This window comes from Callorhinchus milii, unplaced genomic scaffold (assembly GCF_018977255.1).
Source record: "Callorhinchus milii isolate IMCB2004 unplaced genomic scaffold, IMCB_Cmil_1.0 Scaffold1, whole genome shotgun sequence".
Classification (NCBI taxonomy): domain Eukaryota; kingdom Metazoa; phylum Chordata; class Chondrichthyes; order Chimaeriformes; family Callorhinchidae; genus Callorhinchus; species Callorhinchus milii.
The window spans coordinates 264,939-283,998 of NW_024704742.1; the positions used below are offsets into that span (position 1 = coordinate 264,939).

General features: G+C 39.0%; 1 protein-coding gene across 1 annotated transcript in view; it reads right to left on the bottom strand.

Annotated features, from left to right (window-relative positions):
- LOC103188317 (short transient receptor potential channel 3) overlaps positions 1-19,060 on the bottom strand; it is a 42,396-nt gene that overhangs the window by 10,403 nt on the left and 12,933 nt on the right. Inside the window, exons 3-7 of the mRNA XM_007908270.2 lie at positions 15,834-15,887; positions 13,662-13,850; positions 12,560-12,724; positions 3,471-3,687; positions 3,062-3,295 (exon numbers count right to left, since the gene is read on the bottom strand). Coding sequence (XP_007906461.1) covers positions 3,062-3,295; positions 3,471-3,687; positions 12,560-12,724; positions 13,662-13,850; positions 15,834-15,887 — 859 coding nt within the window. The remainder of the gene's footprint in view (positions 1-3,061; positions 3,296-3,470; positions 3,688-12,559; positions 12,725-13,661; positions 13,851-15,833; positions 15,888-19,060) is intronic.

Sequence of the window (19,060 nt, forward strand, 5' to 3'; positions counted from 1 at the left end):
CGTATCTCCTTTGGTCCAATACACAGGTCAGATATACCCACAATACAATACAAATTACATTGGTGTAGCGCCGTTCATGTTGGGAGAACATCCCAAGACCCTGGACAGTCAGGCGCTCAGAATCTTTGATGCTCCCATTCCCCGGTCGCTTGGGTGTCCAGCGAGCAATGGCGAGCACTTTGCGATGCCCTCCAGGCACTATATAAATGTAAATTAGTACTGTACCCTTTGAGCTGCTTTCCTTCACTCCTTATGTGCATATTTCCTCTCCCCACCCAAGGCATTTTTCTCTGTAAAATAAATACACTGTCCACTCCTTACTGCTTTTTTCATTAAGAGATTCCAGGAATACTATTAGAAGGCCAAGATATTCCAGTTTTCTCTCATTCTGAGCAGTTTCATAGAGTATAGGCTGTTCGGCGGATAGATTTTTGATCTGTGCACCTCAGTTTCCTTCAGAATCTTTCCCCCTCCCCCCACCACAAGCAATCCATTTCTGCTGCGTTTGTACGCGTGTTTACCAAACTGAGAACTTAAGAGAAAACTTAGAAGCAATTCTGCATAATAAACAAACAAACCTGGAATCAATGGACATAAGTTAGAATAATATTGTAATGTTAAAATACTCTACTGTACAACAAGATCAATCTGTATATTTGTATATCATATGAATTGTAATGTAGTAATGTTCTTACACTGACCAATGAAGGAAAATAATATTTTTGTATTGTACAATATTTTTCATACTTATCTAAGCATCTTTTTTATGCTCAAGAGTTTTAGGCAATTCTGTGTTAAGATCCTTGTTTGTTTCTTTAAATGGGTAATGCCTTTACACAAAGGATTCAGCAAATCTTATTTGAGGGGAAGGAAAGCCAGAAAAGTCAAGCTCCAATTTTGTTTAAACTACTATCACAGCAAATCGACATTTTATGAGGAAATAAAAAAGTCTGACAAATATCTCTCAGGATGATTTGTTATAATGTGTGATTTCTGTTTTAGAAGATAAAAATGACAGTAAAACACCCCTTCACTGCCATGATTTTGAACCGTGTTGGCAGCATTTCTTTTCAAGAGCCTTTTACAGGTATAAACTGAAATCCTTACACACTTAAACATAGTTTATTGCCTTTTTCCAGCACCAGCGTTTATAACTATTGTCCCATGGCAATTTGACAGCCCGATCCAATGATAATTCACTGCAATGTGGTTTAAAGAAAACATATTCACTCTGTTTCTTCCGAGTGGTCAATTCCAAATTCTCTTTTATGAGTTGCTTGTGAGAAGAATTTAATATCACACCATTAGCTCTATATTACATATTTGCTTTCACCTGAACAAAAGGTCACTGCCTTTCACATATATCAACATACAGTACCTCTTTTCAGAATACATGTTCACTAGGGAGTTCTTCTCAAACACTTATTTTATTTCTGGAGTTTGTATTCTTTCACTAGCCACGTGATATAATAATAATAATAATAATCCTTGCATTTGATATAGCGCTTTTCACGTCGGGAGGACGTCCCAAAGCGCTTCACAGAACACACTGTAAAGTGAATTGACTGTATATTTGTGGGCGAACGCGGCAGCCAATTGCGCACAGCAATGTCCCACAAACAGACGTAGATTGAAAATGACCAATTTATTATTGTTTTGTTTTGGAGGGATTATTATTAGGCTCTGTGTGGAGTAAGGAAACTTGCCCGAGGTTTCGCCCTCTGCCTGGAATTGAACTCAGGTCTCTCACTTGCAAAGCGAGTGCTCTAACCACTGAGCTACAGGACTCCACGGTATCGATATGGTTTCAGAAACCTATTTACTGTGGTTTCCTACTCTTAAATCAGACGCAGTGGAGTAGGGATCAAATCAGTGGCTGACTTATTTTATGGATGTTTCAAGTTGACATGAAACTAACAAGTGGGCGATTGGAAAGCGGAATTGGGAGCTTTGGGAAGCTTCTCAATGCCCTGATGGTTCAGAGAGACCTTTTTTGGCAACCATGAAAAATATGAAACACAAAATCTATTTGGACAACGAACCCAAAGAAATCGTGAAAATTTAGACTTACAAAATATTAGAATTTGCAATCAGACACAAGCTTGAGACGTGTAATCTCAATACAGTACCACACTTGCTTCTCTGGAGACTCGGCACAATCATGTTAATGCAGAATTTATCTTTTGCCTGATGTGCCTCAGCCGTGATGCTGGTACCTTCTGACAGGAGCTATAAATGACTTAACCATTTGCTTCACCTGTACAGGCACCAAGCTTCAGTGAAGTTCCACTCACAAAGAATATTGCAGCTTCAAAACACAGTTACTTCCTCGCTTTCCTACTAAGGAGTTTCCAAATTGCTGAAATCATGATCGAATGTCACTAATGGTTAACCATTTGTTGTACAGCCTCCGAAGAAAACAACATGGAGGGTAAAAGTGGAAGGGGCTAACAGTTGCTCAATAATTGGGCTCCCAACCAGATGGTCACAGACTCAATACCAGCTAGTTTTACATTGAAAACAATCTCCACAGCTGGGATAAATATCACATTTTCTTGTACATTAGGTTCAGTCTGACTCTGTGCCTCTACTCTGTCTTCCTGTTAGAGCTTCATAGAATGGCACCACCAGTAGTTCTTGAAGCATTCTGTGCTAAGGATAATCAGATAATCCTCATGATAATTTTTCTTTGCAATATCAAAGCAAGATTTGGCTTATTGTACTTATTTTGGGCCTTTCAGTAATTACTCCCCCCTCTGCCGACCGACCCACTGCACTGCACTTGAACTACTCTTGAGTCAGAATCAATAATGACCCTGAGATGCCCAAATACCTCCAAAATATGTTTAATGGTACCTGATTAGTGGATCTCAGGCACTTTCTGATCACCAAATAGCAGAACATTTATGGAAATGATATCTGACTATCTACTGCCTATCTGATTTAGACTAATATAGTTACTGCCGAGGTTTTTAATTCACAAGCATAGGGTAATATATCTATATAATCCAGTTGATAAGTAAGTGACTTTGTGAACCCCATTTGTGCAGAGTTGTCTTACCATAAGTGAAGTATTCAATTTCTGGAGGCAGCGTTACAAGAGACAGATCACTCTCCTGAACGTGCTCATCTACATACTGCTGTGCTTTGGAAGCTTCCAGAAATGCCATAAACCTCGCTGTAAACGCTGCTATAAAAATCGACAGCATTCCGAAATCTAAGACGTTCCACATTTGGAATATGTATTCCCGTGGCCCTTCTATCCAGATTTCCTTACACTCTGACCACATCATACCTGCAAAGAAAATAATTAATAATAATAAAAATAATCCTTACAATTGATATAACGCCTTTTCACACCGTCGAGATGTTACAAAGCGCTTCATGGGAAGAATTATATATTAAAAATATGTAGTCCCCGTCGCTCAATTTAATAAAGAAAAGGAATCCCCAGAAGGCAGACAGCTTACCTAGCACCCACACCATGATTAACATTTCAGTCCAGGTAAACATGGTAGTTTTCATTCTGAAGACTTGTTTAGGGTAATCCGTAACAGTAACGTTGGGTAAGGTTTTGATGCCTTCAAATCTGTCAGAGGCATTAAATACTAGTAAACACAGAAAGATGATGAAGGATGCTGCATGCATCACAAACTTCATGAAGGGACTTCTCAGAATCTTCCCCAGCTAGAAGGAAAAATTAACATTTGTATCTGTGGTGTAAATACGAACTGAGTATCAGTTATTGGATGTAGCAGAAAGTGTCATCTCACATCAAGGGGATTTGTTTAACTGTCTGCTACACCACTGGCTATTTGCTGTCGAGTTTCACACCAGTGAGTTCATGACTTCACTGAACATCAATGAACCTTAGATTTCAACACATCTACATTCTCGATCTCTCCAGTCAGGTAAGAAAAATCCATTTCCTCTGTCTTGACATGAATTTTACCTGTTGCCCAAATAAAATCAAAAGATTGCAACCAAAAACTAAGGCCTTGGGCAGTCTGTGAATTGCTCTTCAGTAATTCATTTGGCCCGACTGCGCTGTGTCTTGTAGATGAACACAGGGCAGTCAGTGTTCATTATGGTATGTATGGGCTGCTTTTATACCACTTCTTTTGTAAGTAAACATACTAGGATTCAATACATGGAAATTTCGAATCCGATTCATTAATGGAGGGGAAAAAAAACATCTGGCTAATGTACAGCAACTCCACTCAGATACGTTTCCCTAACATTCGTGACATACTTCCTACTTAGGGAAACGGTACTCAATCTGTTCCTTAAAGAAGCCCATCGGAAATCAATACGTATTAGACTCTTATAGCTCGGTTAAAACAAAAGTAACAGCAGAGACAATTTGCATCAACAAAAGGGAAAATATGTTTGTTTCAAAGACCAGAACGAAACAGCCATCTAAATTGGATAATAGTCCACCCTCTGTCATAGGCTATTTTCAAATAATTGTTGCTTTAGCTTACATGGCTGCTTCTACATGCACATCAGCTCAATACACAAAGCTTTCCTGGATTGTCATGTGAATAACATCCTGCCCGCATCTCAGATTTTCCTGGTAATATATTTTATTTCTTTGTTTCATGCCTGACTGTCATATAGCCTGTTATTTCACTCACTTTGGTTTGCTCAATGGAAAACACATCTTAAGTCCCATTGGGTATAATTTTTTTCTGAAACTGCTCACTTCACTGAATGCAACAAAATCACAAGGGTGTTAAAATGTCAACTTCACTTGCTGGATAAATATTGCATCCTGCGGGGTGTGATAGAGAAAGTAACCCCAAAACAGCACATCCAGATGCAACAAAGCAGCAGGGTAACAGAACACGTTTACAAACAAACAAGAAAGTAACCTGTTTACACAGAAAGTAATCGAGAGATGCAACATGTTAGCAGAAAGGAGGATTGTTTTCATGTCACTGATTCATTTAAGAAGCTGTTCAGTGCTCTAATGGGAAGACAGCACTAATGATATTGTGGAAGGATGAGATCAAGTGGGCCACGTAGGACCTCTCTTACAATCTTGTGTTTTCTTTAGGTTCCATGGTTCACAATATTTGTAAGGGGTTGGTTCATCATCAAAATCCCTTCAAATATGAAATAGGTTTCAAGTAATTATGATTAACCCTAGAAGAAGAATTCAAGCAAGTACACCATAAATCCATCCCATTCAATATTCCACTAGATTCACTCTATATCTAAATCTAAAAACCCTGACTTCTCTTGGTTGACAGGACCTAGTCCAGTTTATTTTTGAAATTATTTGTAATTTCTTATTCCATTGCCTGTGCTGGTAGTCTGTTCCGCTTTGCCCATCAATCCTTTGACAAGAAGCATCTCCAGCATTTCCTGCTCATTTGTTTTGTGAACCAGAAGTGTGTCAGCTCAGTTAGCAGCACTCTCATCTCTGCAAAGTCCCACATCGGGACTTTGAACTCAAAGTCTAGGCTGATACTCTAATACAGTGCTGGGGGTGTATTGTATTCTTGGAGGTGCTGTCCTTTGGATAAGATGTTAACCTGAGGTCCGTACGTCTGTTCAGGCGGATATTAAAGTTATATAATAGTATAATAATGTTTGCATTTGATATAGCGCCTTTCAGTTCCATTTACTTACCCTTTTCCAAAACCTCTGTAGTTGATTCCTTTCCTAGAAATGTCTCGGAATCTCCCCATTTGCTTATTTGTTAATTTAAATGAATGTCCTCTATTTGGTGACTTATGGACAAGTGGAAATATTTTTTCCCTATTGACGATCAAAACTTCACCATTTTAATGCCTTTACCGGGTCACCCCTCAAACTTCTTTATTCTGTTCCTCCAGTTTCCACTCAGGCCAAACCACTCATTCCTGCTGTCATCCGAGCAAATCTCCTTGACATTTTTCCTAAAGTGGGGTGACCATTACTGGACAAAATATTCTGAGGTTTAACAAACAATTTATACAAGTCAAGCATTACCTCTTTGCTTTTATATTCTACACTCCTATTTATAAAACCCAGAATATGTGTAAATTGGCGGTTGCATTCACCTACAGTCATTACTCTTTACGGTAAGGCTGAAGCACTTTAAGATATGTTGACGTGATAAAGCTCTATATCAAATTCAAGGATTATTTAAAAAGACAAGAAACAGGCTAGACGTACGAGAAGCACCAATTATGAGATGAATAGAATTGGACAAGGAGAGTATTAATAGCATGAAAATTATACTGGAGGAATATGAATTACACAAGGATTACACAGAGAATATCAATGGCATAACAATTACCTGGGGAGTATAGGAATTGCAGCAGATTTCACTGATAGTGTTTGAATACATGATTGTTTCATCAGGGATAGCAACACTTATTTGAAACTTTACAGTCATCCACGTGATCCGTAAAACTCCCAGGGTATTTTTCACGGTTGTTACAGCCAGTGCAGTGGGAACGAACAAAATGTGGAAGAGAGATTCCATTTTTTTTCCTCCTTCATTCGTGAAGTGTCAGTCAGGGTAACGCTACAAACTCTCCCTTATTATCCTCTGTGAGCTGCGAGTGGCTCTGCCAGATTTGTTGAATACCTCAGCAGGGATGAGCTTTTGAATTCCTGGATTGAACACCAGGTTCAGAATGAAATAAATCTATAAATCCAAACCTTCGGCAATTTTCCTGCCTTGAAAACTTTTTTCTTTGAATCTAGTTTATGCTTTTTAAAGAATCCTTACTTATTGTCAGACTTGCCTTAACATTGCATCTGTATAGTATTTATTTCAGATCAACACTGCACTGGTTCAGCTCTAAATTTATAATCGTAATCCTTGCATTTGATATAATAACAATATAGCGCGTTATCACGTCATTAAGATGACTCAAAAGCTTCAAGAATATATTTTAAAGTGGATTAACTGTGTATTTTGGAGGCGAAACCCGGCAGCCAGTTGTGAATCGCAACATCCCACAAACAATCGTGGATTGAAATTTATGTTCATTTTAGAAGCAAATAGTCTAGTTTTAGCATATAATTGTTTTATTTTCTGCACTTTTTTTTCATTTTAGGTCCATCACATACCATGTACTTTTCCCCAGCAGAGAAGGTGGCCAGTAACTTGGGATGATACCAGGGATGTACTTTGACCTGTGAGCAGAGATAGCAGCAATTGGCCTACATTTCTTGGAACAGAGAGAAGACCTGACAGACAGCTTTACAATTATAAGGCATTTTGATAGAGTTGATAGGGAGAAATTATTTCCACCGGTTGGTGAGTCAATGACTAGCGGGCATTAATTTAAGATAATCATCAAAGGAGCAACATGAGTTTTAGACTATCTGAGAGTCGGTTTTATCCATCTTACGGCAAGAAGCAAGTTGAAATATCGAGGTTGAAAAAATGCTTTCAAATAACATCAGTTTTCCATTTATACAGCGTCACACAAGTCAGGAGGACATCTCAAAGCGCTTCACAGAACCAACTGGGAGCTCGAGCTGGGGTGGGAGGAGGTGAGGAAGGAGGAAAGGGAAAGGTGACCAAAAATGCAGTTGAAAAGAAAGTCTTAAGGCAGACTTTAAAGATGGGGGTGGGGGGGGAAGGGGAGAGACTACAGGATGGAGTTTCAGAGAGCGGGGGCAGAATAGTTTAAAGTTTGCCCATGGAGTGTGGAGCAGGTTGGGCGGGAGACATGAAGCAGGCCAGTATTCGCTGGGCAGAGGGAGTGGCCGAGGTGTAGGAGGTAGCAGAGATAAGGTGGGCGAGGGTGTAAACATGAGGACAAGGAACTTTAATTCAATCCGCAGGGCAATGAGGAGCTGAGTGGAGCTGAGCGAGGATGAGGCATGATAGGCTCACGGAGTTTGGTAAAGGAGAGGACATAAGATGCAGATGGTCTGCAGCTTGTGTTGAGAGGAGTTTGAAGTCCAACTCAGTTGGAGGGCAGACCAACTTATTATAACAATAATAACAATAACTTACTGCTTTTTTTGCTTTCTGTAAACCCTGAGTCAGATTGGACATTAAAGCAGTGCAAAAACTTCAGCAATGCCTGCAAAGTTCAACTGAATCAAACATTTTCATTGAATGATGTTAACTGTTTTGCCCACAAAATATACAGTCAATTCACTTTACAGTATAATCCGTGAAGCGCTTGACTTCTTGAATTCAAGGATTATTATTATTATTATTGTGAGTTGTATTGAATGGCTGGTCCTGTTTAAAAAAAGCTATTTAGCCCATTGTCTCTGATTTTTACTGAGATTCTGTGTAATGTATTCTTTTACAGTTTATTCCATTTTACAAATGATCTGTGAGGAAAACATTATAGAAAGAGGCAGAAAGGATTAACAGTACAATCTGAGAAGCATGGTTTATCATCATTAATTTGCAAAACTCCTATTGCAGCTCTTGTGAGATAGCTCAGGAATCTCAAATTGATAGTACTGTAGTTGATTTAATCTATTTTCTCCATGAAGAATGGTCTTATTAGCTCTATAAGTTCAAGCCATTAATTCTGCGCAGCATAAAATGCAAAGCAAACCGTTGCCCTGATTAAGTAATGCCAGTCATTGTCGCTATACAGGTTTACAGAAAGACCCAGTTCCTATAAACAAGTTCTGTTCTGATAGATATTCTTAGCATTTTCACAACACTCATGTCAGTCTCTTCAAGAAGAACTCTGATAAGGGAAGATTCACTAATCTAATTTATTTTTGGTTGTTTACTGTGGCGTCTTTCTTTTAAAAAAAAATTCTACATATTAAAATAAATCCAGAACTTGAACACTTGCCCTTTAAAGAGATCCATTTTGTTACAAATTTTTTTAAAACAATAATAATCAGCTCAAAAGAATGAGATCTTGATGTAAATTTATCAGACGCAGATTGGAATGAACCTGTTGCAGACAATGTTGAAGTGATTGTGATTTGAGCTTTTGTGTGCAATTCAAGGTTAACTGAGATGCTTCTGTTGAGTGCAGTGAGAGTGTCAACGTCTTGAATGTGAATGAAGCAGTTCTCAGAGAGAGAGATAAAGAAGCAGTACTGAGAGGAGTGTTCTTTTCCAGCAATATGAATACTTTTCAGCTACTGTAGAGGTTGTCATGAAAACCATTCCCTGTTCTTATCAAGTGTATTTTGTACCTGCTGCTGGTAATAAGAATAAGAACAATAATAATAATACTTGCATTTGAAATAGCACCTTATTACATCCTTGAATCATCTCAAAGCTCTTCACAGAATATACTGTAAAGTGAATTGACTGTATATTTTGTCGGTGAAACATGGCAATCAATTGTGCACAGCAGCGTCCCACAAACAGTGGATTGAGTTTAATGATGTTAAACTCAATCCAATGATATGATATTATTTAATGAATCTGTACCATATTTTACATCAGACTGTTTTTTATTCCTATTTGATTCAGGGGTTACCTCTCCATAGTTAAAGCTATATTAGGTAACATTTTTTTAAACATAATATCGAAGTATTTTTTAAATAAATCAACAAACAAATACATACATAAATAAATCCTTGAATTTGATACAGCACCTTTCATGTTGAGAAAAACGTTTATAAAGCACTTCAGAGGATTCGCTGTAAAGTCTAATAATCTTGTAGGCAAATGCGGCAGCCAATTTGTGCACAGCAATATCCCGTTGCAACATAATTGGTCTTATAATAGTAAGTAACAACCGGAATATTGCTGTATAAATATAATTTAATTAACTGGGTTTAAGCAGCCAAGTGCCTAAGTGTTTGCTGCATTTAGAATTGGTTTGAACCATGAATATGCATCGCTCCTTTTTGATGCTTCCTTATTTCTCCTTTTCACAAGATCACAAATGAGGTTCAGATGAAGAAGACCCTTTGGTTCATTTGATCTCCTTCTTCCAAAACACCTACCGTACCATCCTCCCACCAACCTGGTTTGTTTCATCCTTATTGGTGGGCAATTTTTATTTTGTTAGACCTACACTGTGCTCGGTTATAGCATTTCTTTGATCAATGAAAAGAGAATGTTTAGCTGAGAAGCGGTCAGATTTCGGCCCTCCTCAGAATATGAAGGCTGGGAAATAAACATAATATAATAATAATCCTTGCATTTGATATATAGCCTTATCACGTCTTTGAGACGTCTCAAAGCGCTTTACAGACTATACTGTAAAATGAATTGACTGTGTATTTTGTCAGCAAAATATCTAAGAAAAATAAACGTAGAGCCTGATATAAGGCTTAAAATTGACAAATCTCGGACTCAAAATAATTGGAGCTGAAAAGGATGCAAACTATTAGCTGGAAAAGTGGTAATAGATTGTGGCAATGTCAAATAAGGAACTCCGCTAATGTTACCAGTAATGTCAATAGTATGGTGTGGTTACTAAAGTCAGGCACAAATACTATGATGCAGTCATTTGACAAAATAAAAATTGAATTTTTGCACTATTATTTTAAGCAGGAAAATTAATAAATCAGCACATCATTGATAATAATAACAACGACAACAATAATAATAATAATAATCCTTGCATAATGATCTAGACTGGATTGTATCCATCGCAAAGATTAGTCAGTAGCATCATGAAGTCTGAATGAGAAATAGTGTTGAATTTGGCAAACAGAGATCTGCCGGGTTTGATCAATATAAATAAAGAAGCTTCAGAATCTGAATCACTCAATCAATTTGAACCCCCCTCCCCCCATCTTGCCAATCAAATGCTAAAGTATTTTGGTGGAATTCCTCAGGGTTTTATAAAGAGAATCAAATGGACTCTTCACATTTCTAGAATGTTTCCTTATCCCCCTCCCACCATTAACATGATTGGCTTGGCACCGATACAAAATCTTGTTTGGTAAAGTCAGTTCAATCTATGTTCCCAGTGAAGAAATGTACCACGTAGACTAATTGCTTAAACTGGAATGTTATTGAGTTGTAAAATGGTTTAATCATCCAAAGGTAAATTCCTCTTCCTGAGATATGAACTGTCAATCGATAATCAAGGCGTGACATGGCACACAGGCTGATGTGAAGTATAAGCCCAAAGCCTAATTATGTACCATGTTACTGCTGTGTAGAGATAATGCATTTTTTTCTGAAAGCTTGCGCTCTGCCTTGTCTGTATCTGTTTGTGCCTCCATCTCTCTCACCCAATGCTCAACATTACAAGATTGGTCTTCTCACATGATAATATTGTTCTTTTGCACTCCATACTGTCAGTTCATGAGCGTGTTCGTGAGTGACTCACTTCATCATGTCGGTTCCTTGACTATAACAGCTGTAGTTCAACCCACTCTCTCACTTTTGATTTGTCTCGCGGAATATCAACAGCTTTCATTCGATACATTAATTGTGCACCGTTTTCAATAACTGAAGCACGATATTACATTTTTTAAATTAAATTACTTTTTCTCATAAATGTGCATCAGTTTCCAATATTAAAATACCACAGTGGTGTCAGATAAACAAGGCGACCTTTTAGCACTCCTTGTGCCATGTGAAAAGCCCCACGTTGCTTCTCAAGTCTTTTTTTTTGGAATCCATGATCAGCAAAATAAACTTGATGTAGCTGTCACTGTTTCCTGGAGCAACAACATCTAATCAACCTGACTGTTGAGCACACTGCTGGGCATGTATCCAAGTCAATGCAACAAGATTCCCGCTCATCATCATAAGAGATGTTAACATCTTTCTCTGAAGTCTAACTCTCACTCTCACTTTAGGACTATTTTGAAATACTACAAATCACAAGAGAGGTTTGGATGAAACAGTCACTTTGGCTTATTCCAGTTCATCCTTTCACATGATCAACCATAACAATTTTCAGTCATAGCACCAAACTGTTTCTTAAGTGAGACTAGTGTCCTGGCCTCTGTCACCTCCTGGTAACCTGTTGCACATTTTAATAGGGATATAAAAATAATCCACGCATTTGATATACGACTTATAACAATGAAACATCTGAGTGCTTCACGTGTAATTGCTATAATGCCTACCTATTTGTGGATAAAGGTGGCAGCAATTTTGCACATATTAAGGCCCCACAAACATCTATGAAGTGATCGACAAATTTCAAATATTGTTATGCAAATATTGATGTTTAACTTCCACCTGGACAGGCAGACAGCACCTCGGTTTAATAGCTAATCAGAAGGATAACACCTCCGCCAATACAGTGCTCCCCCAGGAGTGTCAACCTGAACTATGAACTCAAGTCCCAGACGAGGGTTTAAACCTCACAATGTCTGAGCCAGAGGTGCAGTGAGAATACTACCAACTAAGCAAAGCTGACATCTCGATTGCTCTCTGGGTAAAGAAATACTTGGGTCTCTCTCTTAACACAACCACTAACATGTGCCCTTTGTCCTGCTGCCAGTGCACATCTGATAGTACTGTTCTACGTTTACTTTCTCTTTTCATTAAGCATTTCTATAACATTTCTTTTTCAGGCTGGTTGACAAGTTCAGCAACACCCTTCTGAAGAAGCCAGAGCTGTATATATATATATATATATATATACATATATAACCTCACACTGTTCCTGCTCTCTGTTTGAAAATCAATACTGCGTACCTTGCTGCAAGGCGCAATCCAGTAACCAATCGCGAAGAATGGGATTCCAATGGCAACAACAAGCACAACTAGGCATTTCATAGCGATCGGCTGCTCCCGTAATCCTGAGAGGTTTTCATACCAGATTGTGAGTAGCTGCTGTTGGCAATTTGGATGGGCAACAAACTATGTGGAACAAACAGAACGGGGTTGTATTAGGTCATCTCATTCAAAGAAAACTTTCAGTGGACTAATTCAGCACTGGCTCAGTGGGTAAATACACTGCACGGTGTAGTGCTGAACCATCGAACAGGAATGCCTTAGGTTCATCCCATTGAGTTAGCTGATCACAGCCAAAACCAGAGAAGTAAATGTCTTTGCAAATGGCCTGTGTCCCGAGGCAAAGAAACTAAGCTCTTCAGTGATCCCTGCTGGAATGTACGTACATGGGCTTAAGATATGACTGGCTTGTTTGTGATGGCCCTATTCTTAAATACAATGATGATGTTATAATAATAATAATCCTTGCATTTGAAATCGTGCTTTGTCACGTTGTCAAGATGGCTTAGCAGTGACAGAGCCAGTGGGGGGTTAGGGGGGGGTTTGACCTCCCCCCCCTATTACATTAAGGTCGGCCAATGTTGTATGTCAGACGACAAAAACTGACTGCAAATAATTTCTCACTTTTAAACTCCTGATCGTGATTACGTTGTCGTTTTGGGTCTGACATGAACGTCGGTGGCATTGAGGGGACGTCATTGTGGCTGTGCTGTGCGTAGCTGTGAAGCATTAGGTCTCCCGTCCCGAGAATGGCAGACGAGCAGAGCTGCTCACAGAGGGCACTGCTTATACACTGGAAATAAACAACTAAACATGATCGAGCCACGATTGGCCATATTTGGCTGATTTGGCCGCTGGTCAAGTCGACCCCCACCCCCCAATACTGTGACCTTAGCTCCGCCTTGTGTCTCACAGCACTTAAATATCACCTAACTTGTGATTCCCCAAACATGACTAAAGTGTGGAAAAAAGCCTAGAGAGCAAACCATGACAGTACTTGACAGCAAACAGTGTGTCGCAAGCTTGGCTGTTAGAAGGCCCCAGGCACTGAAAGTTAACGTACCTTTTTGACTTCATACTTAATGGCCAGTTTGACCCGGGTTAAACCTGCTCTGTGACAATGCTGTCCATCTTCTTGCTCAGCTTCCACATCACCGTTCAGAATAGCTTCCACTTCCTCCGTGTCCCGGCACAGGTCGAGAACGCCAACAACAAAGTCTTTACATTGCATAGATAATTTGCGGTAGTCATTCTAAAACAGACAAAAAACAAGTAAAGACAGTCCTGAAACAACTGGTTTTCCAAAGCCCATGCCTGTAAAAACTGAAAAACAATTAATAAAAGAAAATCAGGATACCTTCCCTCTCCTTTTTAACATTTTTTCTCCGCTTTTGATGCCTGTATGCCACAAACGGAGTCCCAATTCGAAGTGACTGAGGATGGAGTGAGTAGGAAGGTGGCCTTTCCCAGGCATCAGTGAATGCCGCCTTGCAATGAGATTCAGACTCATTTTGTGTAAGTTTCCTCAATTGTTTCATGCTCAGATGTTCTCTGTGTGTCTTTCAGGAAAGGGACTTGCTATTACTTGGCACATCCTTCTAATGTAACGTTAAGATCTTTTCACGTCGGGAGGACGTCCAAAAGCGCTTCAAAGAATATACAATAAAGTGGAGTGACTGTGTGTTTTGTGGGCAAACCCGGCAGCCAATTCGCGTTCCACTGAGTTGGGCAATTCATTGTGCTTTGAACTCCAATGCAGGCATGAAATCACACCCAGTATTCTGTGGGGCCAGCCTATTAATACACCATTTCTAATAGTGTAAATAATGTTGCTAAATCTGCTTTGTGTGGGATGAGGTGGTATTCACATTGCTTTTTCTGTGTACTTAGAACTGAGTTTTACTTATGAAGTTACAGTATTTTGCGAAAAGACGTAGCTTTTTCTAAATTTATAATATCACTTATTATTTATAACAGCTTACTTTTCACACTATCAAATATCATTAGGTAAGAAACATTAAATGTATGTTTACACTCTGCAGCAAAACTGAATTAAATGGCAAGAAGACATTTAGAATTGCACAAAGGTTGGTTTGCAAGATCCGGAAACGTGATGTGTAAAACTCAGCACGCCTTCAAACTGAATCCACTTGATGACCCAACAACAGGGGGAAAATTGTGAGGTGTGATGTGAACATTTTCATGTTTGATGTGAACAGTGCTAATTACATTATTGAAACTTGTGGTCAAGGTCAGTCTATAATTATCCTCAGGCTTCTCCAGCTACAGCACAACGGTTGGACCCAAAGCATCCAGCAGCTAGCGTTGGAGTTATATCTGAGTGCTGATTCCCAGGATACCAACTGGACACAACAAAAATCTGTATCCTGACATTTCACACCTACTAACTCCAACAGTGGTCTGCAATGGTTTCAGGCCAGTCCTGCAGACCAGTTGATAATTATTGACTGTCCCGACTCCAACTGTCAACATTGTGACAATTACCACCAGTTTCTGTCAATCAGTTGTTGTTCCATCTGTATTGTAATGGTGTACAGTAAAGGCACCTTTCATTAACAATGGTAACTCAAGCATTGCAACCAAAGCCAATAAGAGGAGATAGCAATAAGAGGAGATAGCACTGTGTGATGCCTACTGGGATGTTGCAGATCTTATTCTTTGCAGTTAGGTATTCTTGGCATTTCAACATTTTCTGAATATTAGCTATCAAGTAGTTCCGAGTAGATGTGTATATCAGGAGAGGTGACTGGATTGTGAACAAGAGCGGGTACTGTGCTTAATTCCCCCTCCTTATCCCAAAGCTGCTGACGCAAACCTAGAGCTGAGATCCAATAAAACTCGTTCAGTTTTACATGAGGGACAGCCTTCACCTACTCAGTCTTTTGGGAGATTATTTGTATTTTATGAACAATCTAGAGGTACTCAGAACGGCAAATCTCGCACAATAAAAGGTCAGCCGTTGCATGGTAAGATGTCACTCACTCATCCGACCTTGGGAAGGAACTGAGCTCAGTCAATATCCTTCCCCACATGACCTGAGGGAGTGCCACTGTGGGTCACCCTTGCTCTAGTCAATCACAGTAATGTTTTCAGAGGCTTGAAGTAGGTTGCCTCCTGCTCTCTCACCTGGGATTTAGTATGTGGCATTTGGGTGACCTAAAAGAGGGGAAGAGGAGAAAATATAAAATAACTGATAAAAGACATTAACGCTCACCGAAGATGTCACGATGTGTGGACCTTTTACCATTTCAACTTTCTTGTTTTTTAGCTAGAAAAAAAGATAACGAAAAGGCTTTAACATCCTAACCGTAGCGTCATGACATTGAATAGGTGCAGTTAGAGTTAACATTTTGATATCTTTGTAATTTGTCATCCCTATATATCATGTAATTCAACAATCTCCACTTCCTGTTAGGAACGTGTGAAAGAACATGCATTATGACTCGACTGCAAAAGAAAAGTGCAAACCTGTAACACCCTGAATGTGAATAAATAGCATTACAAAAAAGAATAACTTGTGCACAAAATATATTCATAAAAAATACAGTTCCACATTTTCAATAGATCCATACATTTCTCCAAGCCTAAATATGAATCATTGTATAACAAATCTTTTTTAAAAAATGCACAAATAATTCCATCCACATGCATGATCCACAGGAGCAGGAAATATAGGTTGTGAGTTTTAGTGTGTGTCAACCTGGCTCAGTGGCAGGACTCTAGCCTCTGGGTCAGACGGTAGTGGGTTCAATCCTTACATCGGGACTTGGACTCACACAGTCTAAGCTGAGACTCCAATGCAATGCTGTCAATGCTGGGGGTGCTTTAAAATCCCTTGGCGCTATTTGAAAAGAAAAGGGAATATCTGCCGGTGTCCTGGCCAACAATCCCATAATAGAAGTTAATTATTCATTTCATGGCGGTTTGTGGGACATTGCTTTGTGTAATTGGGCTCCTCCATTCGCCTACAAGTAAACAGTCGCTCCACTTCACCATAAATCCTGTGAAATGCTTTGGACATCTTCCCACGTGAAAGGCACTATACCAAATGCAAGGATTATATTTTTATTATCATTCAGTCTTGGAATTTGTTGGCCGAATGTCCTTCTGTATTCAGATCTAAAATTACTTAATTAAAAGCAATTTAGCTTACTATTACATGCCTAGAGCTAATCTTATTAAAAAATATTAAAGAGACATTTAAAGCCAATAACATTGCCAATGCAAGTGCCAGGAACTGCCCTAGCTAAATATAGATTGAAATAATTTTATGCTTTACCCATTATTTTCCTTCTTGGACATTAAGCATAATCTTCTTTAGCAGCTGAGGGATGACGAAAAGACAGGTCATTGACATCTCTGCCATGATAACCGCTCTTTCCTCAGATATTACGAGGAGCACCTGCTGATCTCAAACCACCAGCTAGTCTGAATCTACTGCCTGGCGTCTGAGATTAATTGGTCTGTTACTGCACCTATCACACCTTGCAAGCAGCCTGCAAGCTGACAGTTCCTCAATACCCTAACATTTGGAACCTGCGTGAAACTCACGATTAGAAGTAATTAAAAAGATCCCCGGCAATTGTGTGATAAAGCTTTGACAGCGTATTTTGCTTTTATCAGTGCTTGTTGAAACTCAGCAGAGAAGGTTGTTTGGGTTATTCCCTCTTGTTCATCTACAACAACAGTAACTTGCCATTCATGCGGGGAAGCATCTCTGAGCGCTTGGGTTTATAGGGTTAATAATCCCCCCTTTACTTTTTGGCTCAGGAAGCATCCTCTCATAGAATTACTGTAAAGGTTTCCATATTGATGCTTCAACCTCACCAGAACCCAACTCTCCTGAAAAAATATTCTACTCAATAGCTGTTAATTAAAAAGACGTGTAATGTTCAATCAGCAGCCAGGGCAATTTGGTCCATCATTAAATGGTCAACGGAAAGTGTGATAGATCACAGTCTGAAATGATAATGTGTTTCATAGTGAACTTCACCACGACATACAGGGCATTATTGTTGTTATTACTTTAATTTGGGGCAGCCATGAGAAACTCAGAAAGCAGATCAGGCTAACATGCCTCTGGTGTTGCTAACATCCAATTACAAAGTATTCATATTATTCACCAGGCCACCAGAGTCCACTGTAGAAGTGCAGTAAAACCCACATATGTTGTATCAGTCGGGACCTTAACATTTAATATGACTAACGCAAAGTATGAGTTACAGGCAAACTTAATCAATAATCTATACTGTGCATTAAGTGCACATTTAACGATGGGTCAAGACTTCATTTACCTCAATTCAATGTAATCAGTAAGTGCGGTTATGGTGTTATGAGTTAGGAGATAATAATAATAATAATAATAATCCTTGCATTTGATATAGCGCTTTTCACGTCGGAAGGACGTCCCAAAGCGCTTCACAGAACACACTGTAAAGTGAATTGACTGTATATTTGTGGGCGAACGCGGCAGCCAATTGCGCACAGCAATGTCCCACAAACAGTCGTAGATTGAAAATGACCAATTTTTTTTTATTATTGTTTTTTGGTTTTTTTGGAGGGATTATTATTAGGCTCTGTGTGGAGTAAGGAAACTTGCCCAAGGTTTCGCCCTCTGCCTGGAATTGAACTCAGGTCTCTCGCTTGCAAAGCGAGTGCTCTAACCACTGAGCTGCAGGACTCCACAAATTCTATTCCACTGGCATAGATGATTTGCATAAGATTTAGGATGTATTTGGGCCCGAGAAACCATTACGATTTAGTGGTTTATCCAATTTATAAAATACAACTAGTGCAAAGAAATTTATGTGGGTTTTGATAGGAAACTGAATTCGACTCAGGTAAATGTACAACTTAGGTGATTATACAATTTATAAAGATAAAACTTAAGTGAGATTTACTGTAGATATGTTCATTTTATTGATTTCCTATTGATTTGAGAATGTATGTTGCAGAATGTGAAGTAGGATGTGCAATTTCTGGCAATGTGTTTGTATCTTTCATGGTAAGGTCCATCTCACAATCAAATGGCTGAACCTTTGTCCGATTCATTCTATGAGTGCAGAATATTCTGTGAAGAACCATTGTAAAATCCCACATGTAAATAAACAAAGTCTTGCGAGGCTAGATATGCCTGAGAACAAAGCTTTCAGAAACAGGGCTGGTTTATTTTGCAAGCATATACACTGGCAAGGACGACTCTGCTCAGACCAAAGGATACTACTGTACTGCAAGAATTAGTGCTCTGGATAATATATCTGCTATTCCATTGTGTATGAGATTCATTACCATTTCAATTGGGAATTGAAGAAAGATGAAAAGAGCTTTTCCAACCCGTGCAGTATTGTAAACTCTATTACCCTGAGGTGCAACTCCTCAAAAAAGGTAAAAGGTAACTACAGTTCAGTCTCTACAAATCCCGTGTCATATTTTGAATCACAA